This window comes from Sinohyriopsis cumingii, chromosome 8 (assembly GCF_028554795.1).
Source record: "Sinohyriopsis cumingii isolate HCF-2022 chromosome 8, ASM2855479v2, whole genome shotgun sequence".
Classification (NCBI taxonomy): domain Eukaryota; kingdom Metazoa; phylum Mollusca; class Bivalvia; order Unionida; family Unionidae; genus Sinohyriopsis; species Sinohyriopsis cumingii.
Window position 1 is genome coordinate 122,466,893 of NC_142968.1, and position 13,920 is coordinate 122,480,812.

At 34.4% G+C, this 13,920-nt stretch overlaps 1 protein-coding gene across 5 annotated transcripts in view; it reads right to left on the reverse strand.

Annotated features, from left to right (window-relative positions):
• Window positions 1-1,168: 1,168 nt before the first annotated feature.
• Window positions 1,169-13,920, reverse strand: part of LOC149794548 (vitamin D(3) 25-hydroxylase-like) — a 98,963-nt gene continuing 86,211 nt past the window's right edge. The window contains exons 1-7 of one of the 5 annotated variants that reach the window (XM_089968814.1): window positions 10,432-10,537; window positions 8,637-9,191; window positions 7,638-7,865; window positions 6,952-7,072; window positions 2,995-3,260; window positions 2,448-2,575; window positions 1,169-1,736 (exon numbers count right to left, since the gene is read on the reverse strand). In XM_089968814.1, the coding sequence (XP_089824940.1) occupies window positions 1,517-1,736; window positions 2,448-2,575; window positions 2,995-3,260; window positions 6,952-7,072; window positions 7,638-7,865; window positions 8,637-9,182 (1,509 nt within the window). In that variant the 5' untranslated portion in view covers window positions 9,183-9,191; window positions 10,432-10,537 and the 3' untranslated portion in view covers window positions 1,169-1,516. Of the gene's footprint in view, window positions 1,737-2,447; window positions 2,576-2,994; window positions 3,261-6,951; window positions 7,073-7,637; window positions 7,866-8,636; window positions 9,192-10,419; window positions 10,538-13,920 lie in introns of those variants that run through there. The other 4 variants (XM_089968816.1, XM_089968815.1, XM_089968817.1 and 1 more) reach the window with 4 other exon arrangements.

Consider the following 13,920-nt stretch of genomic DNA (forward strand, 5'->3'; position numbering starts at 1 on the left):
GATGATGGTGACAAACTGTAAAGTGAACGTTCTTTCTCAAAACTTAAATTAATCAAGAACGAGCTTCGCAGCCGTATGATGCAAGAACGACTAAACTGCCTGTCTGTCATGGGCATAGAATCAGATGTGTTGGAGTCTTTGATTTCGATGATATTATCAGAGACTTTGCTGAGAGCAAAACACGAAAGCGATGTTTGTAAGAAAATGTCCTGACAATGTATAGCAAAGTAAGCAAACATTTACTCAGTACAATAATACAATCTCGCTTTCATTTAAATTAACAATACAAACTTTAGCATATGTTTAACTAAACTTTTATTTGTTTTACACTCATAGTTGACCTACGCAGTTTGCTGTGTTATCTGTGTTAGCAGTTTAGTACTATATTAATAAATTTAACAAAATGACACACATACACACGGAAATGCAATGCAATACTCTATATCCGAGACTGAGAGATTGAGGCGGAAATCGGGTTACCTTTAAGGTTAGGGTTTGTGCCTAGGGCTCCCAAACTCCTTAAAACGGCTCTGACCCGCGACCCTTGGATTGAGAATCCGACTCTCTGCCAACTGAGATGCTGAGGCTCACCAAATTATTGCATTCGTCTATGCGTTGCTGCTCATTCCTCATAGTAAATCGCATTCTAAAGACGATCTAGTGCATCATTATGAATTGCAATTGCATTCCCACCAACAAAGACGTAAATTAATAAACACTGTGCTCCCTGGAACCATCACCAATGTTCTCTGTTTAAGTGAATCAAGCGCTTACATGACCCATATTTTCATTGGTTTTCTATACCCCCCCCCTCTCCCCGACCAAATCAAATGATCGGTCCCTTTTCTGGGCGTAGCACAAGAAACCCACGCAAAGGGGGTGGAGGGGGCAGGCCCATGGGGGGGGGGGTCTAAAATTCCCATCAAATAACTCCTCTTTTTACTAGTAGAGGCCCCAAAAATAAGTTTTACGGGGGGGTGCAGGATTTCGTACGACGCCAAATGTACCAATTTGCATTCTTCTTCTTGATTTACAAATACCAGGTTGCTAAGAAGGAAAGCGTTTGGCTTGGCGTCATTCAACCGATAGGTTTTCTGGAACCGTGTCTCTTGTGTTAACAGATTACCCATATCATCTTCAAGTACAAAGGAAATCTGAACATGCCAAGTCGATGGATTTAATTATTTATTTCCAAATTCTTAACAACATTCAGTAGTATAACATACCATAAACTTATTATGGATGCCTCTCTCTCTCTCTCTCTCTCACATGCACACATTTTAAATTATATTAAGATCACAAGCATAGAATTTAACTTTCTAAAACATGCCGCTATTTACAGTTGATAATTATGACAATGTAAATTATTGTATCATGTATCATGTAGTTTATGCATTTTTCTTCCGGCATTTTAAATACACTAAACATTTTCATACGCTCATCTGCTTATTCAGATACGAATACTGGCTCCATGTTCAACTTTGTGTCCTTTAATTAATCTCGGCGAACTATTTCCTTACTCCTTTCTAGCAGCATCCGTTAGTCTGACTTTGAAAGAAGGTGCACGTGTCACAACCCCAGGTTGAAAATAGTTTACATCACACACTGGTACTTCTTCACTCGTGCTAGGCAACAAAAGGAAATTCTGCACAATATTTGTCAAATATAAAAACAGACTGTTTCTTCCAAATGTTTTGCCTGCGCATGCCCTTGGGCCCACTCCGTACGGAAGATAACTGCAATAATAATAATAATGATAATAATAAATCAAATGCATTATTCGAAGGAAAGCACAAAAATAACAAGTTTGGTCATATTCATGTCAATATTGAAAAAGAAATCTCATTTACTACATTTTAAATGATACATGATGATCCGTGGTTACGTGCTAAACAAAGAAGTGAGAGAACGCAATAAAGAAATGAGGGAACGCAAGTTACTCAGATGCGGGGGGACGGGGCCAATGGCAAGCGCCAAAAAAGTAAGGGGACGCCGTTCCCACGCGTTCCCACAGCACTACACCCCTGATTGATATTTCTATTTAATTAACCTATAACCGCGTAAACAAAGATAAACATCAAAATAAAATAACTGAAACAAACTAACTGCCATTTTCATACCGACTCCAATTAAACCCTCCGGAACAAGCTTCGTATATTTTCATAAACTGGGATGTATTTTTTAATAAAAAATATGAACAACACCAAACGGTCAAAGGTATGTACATGTATATTGGTATCTTGTTAACCCTCTATCATTACAGGATTAGGTGTGTATATGTCAGTTTATAGTGTTTTACATGACTGGTTACCATTTCGCAAACCAAAGTTTGTACATATCTATCTACAATACTAAGGAGTCACAGCACTCCCTCTCCGTTTAAAGCGACAAAGAAGTCAACAATATTTTTTCTTCAAAATAAAGCAAGTACTTGTATCGGTACTTACTTTCGTCTCAGAGGATGGTCGTCTGGGAGTAACTTCCCCTTCTCCGTCAAAAACCGCTCGGGTTTGAAGCTCTCTGGGTCTTTCCAGAACCGTTGGTCGTGATGAATACCCCACAAATTGGTGTAAATCTACAAATAAATGTCAAAATATTATTTCATGAGTAAAATAAATTTATGCTATCAACACCAAAAGCGTTTAATTTCATTTATGGTTAGATGCTAACCCGTACTAAGCATTTAAGTTATAATTAACTGCCTAAAGGTAACTATGGATCCAATTTCCAACTAAAATGTTTACATGTAATATAGAATTTACAAGCATTAATTGAAGGCGTTTTATTCCAAATTGCGCCAATCTCTCCATGACATTGAAAATAGAAAACATTTCTGGTTCTTTATTTTGCATATATGTTTTATTTCGCTTTCTTTTCTTGTCCTGAGCAGATATGAAGCGAGAGGCAACACCACCCTTAAAAACGACAAGCATTACAATCAAATTTCATGCAGTTTTGAACGATTATTTCAATACATATGGAAAAGTCAATTACATCGGTATCTTTCGGTATGATAAAACCATCGAACTCTATCTCAATCCGATTATGATGTCGTGCTGAAAGTGGTAGCGGCGTGTGGTATCGCATCAGTTCCTGTAAACACGCATGCGTATACGGCATATTTGGCAAGTCGGCCAATTTGGGTTGTCTCTCTTTGCCCACCACTGATATCACTTCCGCTCTGATTTTCTGCTGGATATGAGGGTAGTTCACTAGTAACAGCAATAGGACGGATAAGGATCCTTGTATAGGTTTCACAGCTGAAAAAGAATACGGACCAAATTTAAATATGAAAAATAAATATGCAGATGGAATGCGAATTCCCAAGCAAATATCGTGAAAAACTGACCCAAATGCAAACTTTTGCCGGATGGATAAGATAAATAATACGCTGGTGACCATACATCGAAAGTGAATAATAACATGAGTTTGAAGCACGTGTAACAAACGGGGAATACTCTAGAAATGGGAGCAAAACACTTTATATTTTGTGCTTTAGTATTTAAGGAATGAAGCATCAGACATACCCATTAGACGATCTGAAAGCATGAATCTGCAGGTTGTGTGTATTATAACCGTTGGATAGATAGGTAACTGAGTCTTATAAAAACTGCTGTTTAACACTGAGAGTTTGGAAACATTCGATGCAATTGATGGATAGAATACTGATTAAATATGTTGTGGAGATGAAAAGATCAGTCGATATCAGTCGATACGATTGAATATAGCTATTGAGAACATTCTATAATCCAAAATTTATATTTTGGTCGGAACAGTCCAGCATTACTTGCTGCTGTAATGTTGTACTCCACTACGACCAGCTATGAGATAACTTGAAACGGTGGATAACAAGTTTTTGGTTTAAATGGCACACACTGCATCGTAAAAACACATACAATAGCACTTAAAAATGGAAATAAAATTTTAAAAACTTTAATCAAGAATAACATAAAAGAACATCTGCATCTCAATGGCCAAACAAGGCAGTTGCAAGTGCTTTCAAATACGAGAGGTTTTTTGAACGTGTCGATACATTTAATGCCGACCTATGGACAAAAACAACATTATCCAAGGATAATAAGTTTTGGATCGGAGAAAACAGGCAGCGTCTACAATCGCTCAACGTAGTCGAACTCTCAATGTTTGCTGTTTACGTCGAGGATTTTCAAACAAATTGGAATATCAGTGCAAAATTGTACATTAGCCAAGTAGATAGGAATATTCCTACCTATTTGACTCCGTTTCGCACTAAGCCGATGGAATACAGCAAGATGTAATATTCCCATCTTCCCTGCAAAAACGCCATGCAGCTAATAATAACTATGTCATGGAAGAAAACACATTTGAAGTTTGATGTGCCTTAGAAACTCAAAGATAAATTATCACCGAATACATTGTTATGTACATTTAATTTATATTGTGTGCTTAATGTTTGTTCATCATTGTAGATGGTAATTTAAGATAATTCCAAAAACGGTCATCTGTAAACAACATGCTTACTTCAATTTGAGTTCAAAATCAAGCCTTATTTACAAACTTAGAATATTCAGGAAAAGAATGTGTGACTTACATCCTGGTATTTTTAATTTGCCATAAGTTTTTATATAAAGTTGTGGTAAACAAAATTATTAATTCATATTTTAAAATCAGTTTGTGGAATCACTTTGAGTTGTGTTCAGATATAATTTGAGACGAACCATTCATTTAAATTCATTGGAATTACAAAGTCACATTGTGGTTTTGGACTACAGCGCTACTTTGGAATTATTGAGGACTTATTTAAAGATAATCTGGATTATATCACTGTCGTACATCAAACATATTGGTACACCAACTAATTCAAGACTATTAGTATATTAGCACATTCAACACTTGAAATTCATTTGGAATATTCTATAATTTTGTACTTGTGCTGGAACAATTAGATTTAGTTTGGATTTCATTTACAAAACTGTTTAAATTTTCACTTTGTATTCTAAGGAAAAAAAAATGTGTCCTAAATTGGCGTTTTCTGCTAGTTAGTTTAATACCATAAAGTCGTAACAACACCCATTCTACTTAAATATAAATTTCGAAGTATAAACTATTTTATAGATAAAATTATTTCTGAAAATAAATCATGAAGCAACCATTGCGGAAGATATTGCAGCTAAATTAGTATCAAGCTGCATACTGATAATCAATGATAAATATCTTGCTATTTATAATAATCGCTCAGAAGTTGAAGTCACTCCACTTGTCTTCGTTAAATACGATGGTTAAAGAGGAAATGCAACCACTCATTGACAACGCATATTAAAATCTTTGTTCCTATGGCAGTATTTGTAGACATAGTATACAATGTATTCCGTCACCAGATGGATGCAAAACAGGAAATCCTAGCTGGAACAAATATTTGATCAGCGCGATCTTGCTGGGTTAAGTGTGACATCCTTCTCACAAGTGACAAGTCAAGAAAGTCAACAACATTTAGTAACAGTATTGATGTAAAATCACGTATATACTCGCTTATAAGACGTCTCCAACTGCAAATTGCACAGACCCAAATCTGCCGTCCCATGATGCATCGGGAGATCCGGATATTTGCAGTTTGTTAAAGAAATTAAAAAAGAAAACATACACCCTGATATGTTGGCGCATTATACTTGGATAAATCAGCAGCATTGCTTAACTCGACTTATAAGCGAGTAAAGACGGTAATACGAGAAGAGGGTTTTGGAGAGTAAGAAGGTATTTGTTTTTTTCTTTAAAGTTTGGTCTTCGAGCATAACGAAGTTGAAAGTGCCTGCTCTTTTTTAACATCAGCATTATCATCTGAAGACCTGCTGACACGGACACTACAACTGAAAGTCCTGCTAACACCGAAACGGCTAACACCGAAACGGCAATTGAAAGCCTTGCTGACACGGTAACTACAATTGAAAGTACTGCTGTTATGTATATTTGATTTAATTATATCTGATCTAATATATATTTATTTCAATTTAATTGTTTGTTTGTCAGTTTTAATATTTTTATATATTTTTCATTACATGCTATTGCAATGTAAATTTATTCACTAGAGATGATACTTTTTCCAGAAAATAGTTTGACCTTGACTGTTCGTTTTAGTAAACACTAGGTGTTGACCTAGCTCCTGACCTTGATTCAAAATTAGTAGCAACCATGTATATAAATTCTATTTTTGTTGTCGAGGTCATGATGGGACTACTGATTTAAGATGCAAAATTTTTTTGTTTATTTCTTAAAGTAAACTGATTGGTTTTCGTCAGGGCCACACTGGGTGTACGTGATCTTTAACAAGTAAATAATTTCGACGAGGTTCTGGAACATGATCATGTGACCCCTTTTTCCGTTTTAGAATACAATATAACCTTTGTTTTGGAGAGATATTCTCAGTAGTTGGGCTCTTACATTGGAAGTTGTATATTGTGCCCTTTGGAGTTATTTCAAATTACTTGGATTCAAAAAGATTAATTCTTTTTTCATGGAAAATACGTGTGCTCATGTGAAATACCTGAACAAAGACAGCTTTTATAAAAACTACAACTGAAAGTCCTGCTGACACGGAAACTACAATTGAAAGTCCTGCTGACACGGAAACTACATTTGCAACAATAAAGCTTTTTTAAATTTTTTAAAGTAACATATGCTAATCAGACTCTTCAAATTCATTATTTCAAACACATAATTCTTTAAAATTATTAACCCAGTGTGTAAAAACCAGTGAAGTAATTTTAATAGCAAAACGAATCAAAGGTTGTTAGTTTTCAAAGGATTTCGCTGATAAACACTGTTTTGCTTTAGAATTCAATTAATGTCAAATTCTAAAAAATGTTATCTTTACCTAAGTTCATTCAAATTAGCCTTAAAAAGGACAACAATGATCACACGGTCATTAAGAGTGGTCATCTGAAAACCCATTGTAAACAAAGAAAGAAAATATAGTACCGGCAGGCGTCATATCCATGACAACACCGTGAATGAAAGTCTCACTCAACCAATCTTCACTTGTCTGTTTTTCTTTTAGCGCTCGCTCCATCAGGGCATCTACCAAACCCTTGCATCGGAACTGACAAAAAGCAAGTAGAAAGAAACCGTAAGATGTGAGACCCTCTAATTGGCAATAACAGTATTTACAGCACAGAAGATTTTGGAAATCTTAAATCTCTGGATACATTTTAAACACAGAGGTATGTTCATCTAATATTCTGTTTTTATTTCTGCTAAATTATTTATGTGTTCATAAGTAATGCAAAGTGACAACTCCCTGCCTATATAGTTTCTGAATTCATGGATTAGCACACCTAAATAATTAGCACATTTCTTTTCCATGAGCTATATTTGTTACCAACTGACAAGCAGTGCAAGTTTTAATAATTGTAACTTCGTATACAAACTATTTCATTTTTCAATGTGTGCTTTCGATACACTGCTGTCAGATATTATTTGCTCTTCGGCTCTATTCCAGAGTAAACATACCGTTATATTTTTTTTACGTTATCACTGGGAAACGTTACAGTTCTGATTGCGCTGTATTAATATATTGGTCACATTATATATATATATATATATATATATATATATATATATATATATATATATATATATATATATATATATATATATAAACTTACCTTGTCTGTCCCTTGTCTGGTATCAGTTATGAAGAATTTTAGTAGTTTTTCTCTGTCCTCGGCCAGTTTCCGGAAGGTTCCCCCAAGTTTACCGGGCGCGTGTCTTAAAAAAGGACATGCTGAGAGCGCCATCTGGTTTTTCACTTTCCCCAGCTCGTTGGCCGCGTGCTCAAACCCAAGAAAACTTGTCATTGCGGGATCTGTATCAGATAGAAGCTTGCCACACAGCTGTAATATCAAGAGAAGTCATGTGCACTAAGTTATCGATGCATGTACTATTGTAGACTTGTTTACGGAGAAGAATGAAAGAATGATGTATACAGATGGCTGCACTTAACCCAAAGACAAACGATCAGTTTCATCATCCTTCTCAAATTTTCTTCCGCAAATGGAGATTCGTTTTATCTTTCATTTTGCTTGGTCAGTAGCATCACTTTTTAATCGAATATTTATCAGACCTTTCTCTGGAATAAAGTTTTGGTTTATCTCAGATGTAAACTTTTGGATTCCTTCAATTAAGGAAATTCTCAACTGATATTGTTTTATCATTCTTTATAAATTCCCACTAAGTAAAAAAGTATAATAAGTTTGATTATGCAAAACCTCTGTCTGAGGAGACATCTTTTAGAAATTAAATGAAACCATAGTCTTGAGTATGAAAGTGACCCTAAGTCATGAAAACAATGATCAGATTGGTTCAAATTTAAGGCTGCTTAAAATTTACAAAATTAGACGTCTTAAATTGCGTTACCGTAACTGAGAAATCCCAGGGGCAAAGAACATTGTAGAAAAGATGATAATTGTTATCATTACTAGAAACAAGAAATTTAAACTGTTTCGTTTCTTTACTAATTTCAAATATTTCTTATCTTTGCTGACGCACATTATATATCCTGACAAAAAGTTAGATAAGAAACAATCTGCAAGCATTATACAATCAAAGTAAAGGTGCATTATTAACAATTATCAATCTGTACAAAATCCAGAAGTTACACATACCATTAGGGCAACTTGTCTGGATATGGAGGGATCAATAAATTCCATCAAATCTATATCTTTGTGCATACGTGTTCGCAGTCCTGCAGTAAACTGTTGGATTTCGACTGACACTTGTTCATAAAACTGCTCATCTTTGGCTGTGTGATTCTCTATGAAATTTACTGCAATCTCCTTCAGACATTTCTGTCTGTCGTCATACTGACGGAATAAAACATCTTGGGAGTCATTCAGTACATATTTTGCCATGAACCCACCCGGTCTGTCATTTGTTACTTCTAGAAACTCTTGCCTTGAAAACAAATTCCTCACAATCTCTGGGTGGTTCAGCACAACACAGTTTTTACCCAACAGCCTGAATATGAATAGATCGCCATACTGTTTTCTCCATTCTGTGAATTGCAAGTGTGCCTTATCTGGGTTGAGGCTGATAGCCTGGCCGATAATCGGAATATCCCGAGGACCGGGCGGAAGGCGAGCAGGCGTGAGACTGACACTGGACAAAGTATATACGCGCCTTGCCGTAGCTGCTAACGGGCACTTCGCCATTTTGTTGTTCTGCAGAGATAAGCAAAGAATATTTAACTTTCATATTTCAAAATTACACACACACACACACACACACACACACACACTCTCTCTCTCTCTCTCTCTCTCTCTCTCTCTTTCTACAGAGTTGGTAGAATAGCCACTCATATGTGTACTTCACTATAATTCTACATACCTTGATTTCTGTTGCAGGAATACGGAATGGCCGTGTAGTTAGATGAGAGTTAATTACTAGGTACACATACTAGTGGGTCTGCTACGCATGAGTGCCCATACCACCGACTTTGAAATATAATTTTTGGGTGATATGTGCTTAGTCGTGATGGTATAGGGACTGGAGTGAGCAGGAAAGGCGATGAGTGCTGTTTACCCGCGGACCTGGGTTCGAATGTACGCAGAGTAAGAATTTAAACTTCTCTAAGATGTATGATAGTATTATTTGCATAACTATAATAATTCTGCCGAGTATTATCATGCATTCTTGTGTAGAATCTAGGGATAGCGCTTTCCGCTCTTTTTGGTATATATTTGTTATTCTCTATAATTAATTCCCTGTAATAGCTTGGTTTCGCAGGAATCCGGGATATATGTGTAGTTATATGAGAATTAATTACTAGGCACACATGCGAGTATCTCTGCTACGCACGATACCACCGACTTTGTACATTTGTGGTGAATGCTTGCTTAGTCGTGATGGTAAAGGGAACTGGTTCATGCCGGCAAGTCGATGGGTCCAGTTTACCTGCGGACTTGGATTCGAATATATGTTGAGTAAAAATTAAAAATTCTCTAACTTGTACCATAGTATTACTTGTATTTTATAATAATTATGCCAAGTATTATCAACCATTCTCTTCTAGAATCCAGATATATCACTTTCCATTCCCCAACCGATATCCCATAATCAAACGAGTAATCACACAAATCTAATAAATCCTTAAAATGGAATGGTATATACAAATTTAAGCATACCCAAGATTTATTATATATATATATATATATATATATATATATATATATATATATATATATATATATATATATATATATATATATATATAACCAATCAGTGACATAGTATAGGAATATAATTCAAGTGTTAATGATCGCAATAATTCACGTGACAACATTTCTCCAAAGATGGTTCTCAAAAGAAATAGCTATTATTATTAATATTGTTATGATGTCATATTTACTAACTAACTTAATCACTTAATTAATTATTTACTTTACTTACTTACTTACTTACTGTTTGTGTCACTAATAAAATCAGATTCAAAATGATTCTCAGTTTCTCCAGCTGTAAATGTGCAGACGCGTTTAATTCAAAGCTGTTGGGTCAGTACTTATATCTACACAACTTCCGACAATGTATTTATAGCTGTGTGGAAGATTAAACCTGATTGGTCGATTATAAATGTTCCGGGTTTTTACGAAGTGTAATTTGTGAAAAATGGAACACTCCTTTGACTAGCACTTTTAGCTGTATGATAGGTGCAAATCCATCTTATTTTCTCCACAACCAAATCAAATTAATTTAAACCACAATTCCAAAATAACTGTAAAGCCCATATAGATAGTCAAAGTCCATGTTTCTTCAACTATTTAAATTTTACTTATTTTTATCTTATATTCCTTATGGCACTCCTGACAACATTGGAGTTTCTGTCGTATGTGTGTATGTATGTATGTATGTATGTATGTATGTATGTATGTATGTATGTATGTATGTATGTATGTTTGTGTATGCATGAATGTATGTATGTTTGTGTATGCATGTATGTATGTATGTTTGTGTATGCATGTATGTATGTTTGTGTATGTATGTATGTATATATGTATATATGTATTTATGTATGTATGTATGTATGTGTATGCATGTATGTATGTATGTATGTATGTAATGTATGTGTGTGTATGTATGTATATATATGTATGTATGTATGCATGCATGCTTCACGCCACAGTAATTACTATATGATGCCTAGTAAAAAGTAAAGTTTAAAGCTATTCAATTAATAATTGCACAAAACAGTTAAGGAAAGTAAACACTTCGGAAATTATGTAACCGTGTAGTCTTACGGCAAGATCAACTATTAAAGGTAAAGATGTTTAAAAAAAACTGATATTGTTAATTTGATGGTAAATAATTCTCCTTTAAAAATTGACACATTGATTTATTATTATGAAAAATAAAAGTCAAATTCAGCTCATTTATTTAGGAAATGCCCAAAGTTGCCTTAGACTTATCTGAAGAAATCACATTATTAGTACCGTACTTCAATAAAATGCCCAAAGTTGCCTTAGACTTATCTGAAGAAATCACATTATTAGTACCGTACTTCAATAAAATGCCCAAAGTTGCCTTAGACTTATCTGAAGAAATCACATTATTAGTACCGTACTTCAATAAAATGCCCAAAGTTGCCTTAGACTTATCTGAAGAAATCACATTATTAGTACCGTACTTCGATATTTGATGCTAGCTGATTGTTCAGTAAGAATTATTAAATTGCAAACATTGCAATGAGAGAAATAGATGTATCAATTTTAAAAAGAAAACTTGAGATCTTTAATGAAACTGGTGTCCTCTATCTCCTTTATAATAATCTGGTCAATATTTTGCGCAGTGAATATTACTCAAGAGCTGGAAATATTGCTCGAAGTTTACAATTGCAGCCCTTTCACTCTGTGTGTGTGTGCTTTGTTTTACAACCAAAAAAAAAAACCTGTACTCAAACAGCACATGCATGTCCAATGTTTGAATACGACTAATGGCACCATACTGCATATTTCAAACAAAAGGTGCGTTTTAGCAGTTTGACCAAACGTGCATGTTCTACCCCAGATTTCATTACCCAAAATATGTTCCTGTTTATGCCCGAAAGTGGCATTGATTTAACCAGACTGGAAGAACATTGTCACAGATGTATTTATAACAAACTTGTTCTGCTTCACGGCCAATAAGGTAGGAATATTTGTTATTAGGTGTGCCCATTTCTAATGGGTAAATTTCTCATCGACGACATGCCATGTTACTGAGGGTAAGACCCGGTTACACTTGGGATAGAATGGTAACATCGCTAAAATGACCAACCAAAGATCAAAGTAAACTATCATCATAACATGGGGAAAACAGGCCAGGTAAATCTTGTATTCAAATGACTGAGTAATAATTGATAACAGTAATGAAGGCTTCGCTAAAATTGTCAAAGTATATATTATGCACGGATTTACAGACAACATTAAATGCTAATGCATAACAGTAACTTAATCCTTTCAGATCATCGTTGAACATCGTGTATTTTTAACATAATTACTGTGTCATAATACAAACATATGATTACTACAAATTTAAATACTACATTTCTTGCACCGTTATAAAATCCATCAAAACAGTCATTATGTGAGCTCATTTTTATCGGGATTATTACAGATATATGTAATTTTGTTATGGGACTAGGATATACATTTCATAAATATTTATATTTTGTATGTGACTTTGATAAGTAGTTGTACTTTCCAATGGACACTACAAGAAATATGTTATATCTTATAACAGATAAATCTAATTAGATATTGTTTTGCGGAAATTTATTTATTCATGTTGGATATATCAGTTAATTTACATATATTTCAAAGAATATTGCTATCAAAACATCTCATTTCAGCATCTATCATATAATACAAGCACTTAGAAAGATGCATCTTTGTAACGATCTTATCTGCCCATGACGTCATGCCCATGATTTTGCGGAAGTACAGAAACTATTCCTAATCAGAAAACGTTAACTCAATAACACTGATCTGTCTGTCAGTAAAACTAACTGTAAATGTACGTATGTTATGCAGAACGTGTATCTAGGTTTACGTGGTGCAATATCTTTATTTGACTTTGGTTTTCTGTAATACATTGCTTTGTTTTCATAAAAAATGACGATAACTAAAACCATAATCTTGCATCCTGGAAACAAGCTGCTGGAAAAGACTAGTTTCTATTCACAGCACTGCGTTAAGTACGCTTCACATACATATTGTTTCACTTTTATAACAATACATGAAAGTCCAGGACGTAGATCACTATACAGCACTAAATTATGCTCATCGCATGACCATCATGTGTGACACATTATCTATTATCCCTATATATGTATATGTAATTTGGTTAATAATTAAGAAAGGAGAAAATTCGTATACATTTGTATCTTTAAATTATTCGTATTATTTCTATCATATCTGATCTGCATCTTTCCTTATTTGTATAGAAAATACAAGACGAGGTTTTATTGGGTAAAACAAGGCCACCTACTAATAATACGTCATTTCACACAAAGGCCATCGTACAAGTGCGTGTGAATATACTATTAAATTTGGATCTTATTTGTATATAATAATGCTTGTATTTGTTATGTTCTTTATCTTATGATAGTTATTACTTGTTCAACTTTTATTAGAATCAAGTTATTCATTAAAATTATTATATCACATAAGTTACAGAAAAGATAAAGATGATGATGATGAAGAGTTTCCAGTGTAACACAATAATCCGTGCATAATATTGAATAATATAGCCATATATGGCCATTTGTCTGCCGGCTGCTACTTTCCATTTCCGATGATCATACAGTCATTACTTCCTGTTTCGATTTATACTGCACACACCATTATTCAAAGCTTTATGTAATACTTTGGCAATAATAATATGGTAAATAAAATATATGCATTCATAAAAGCTGAC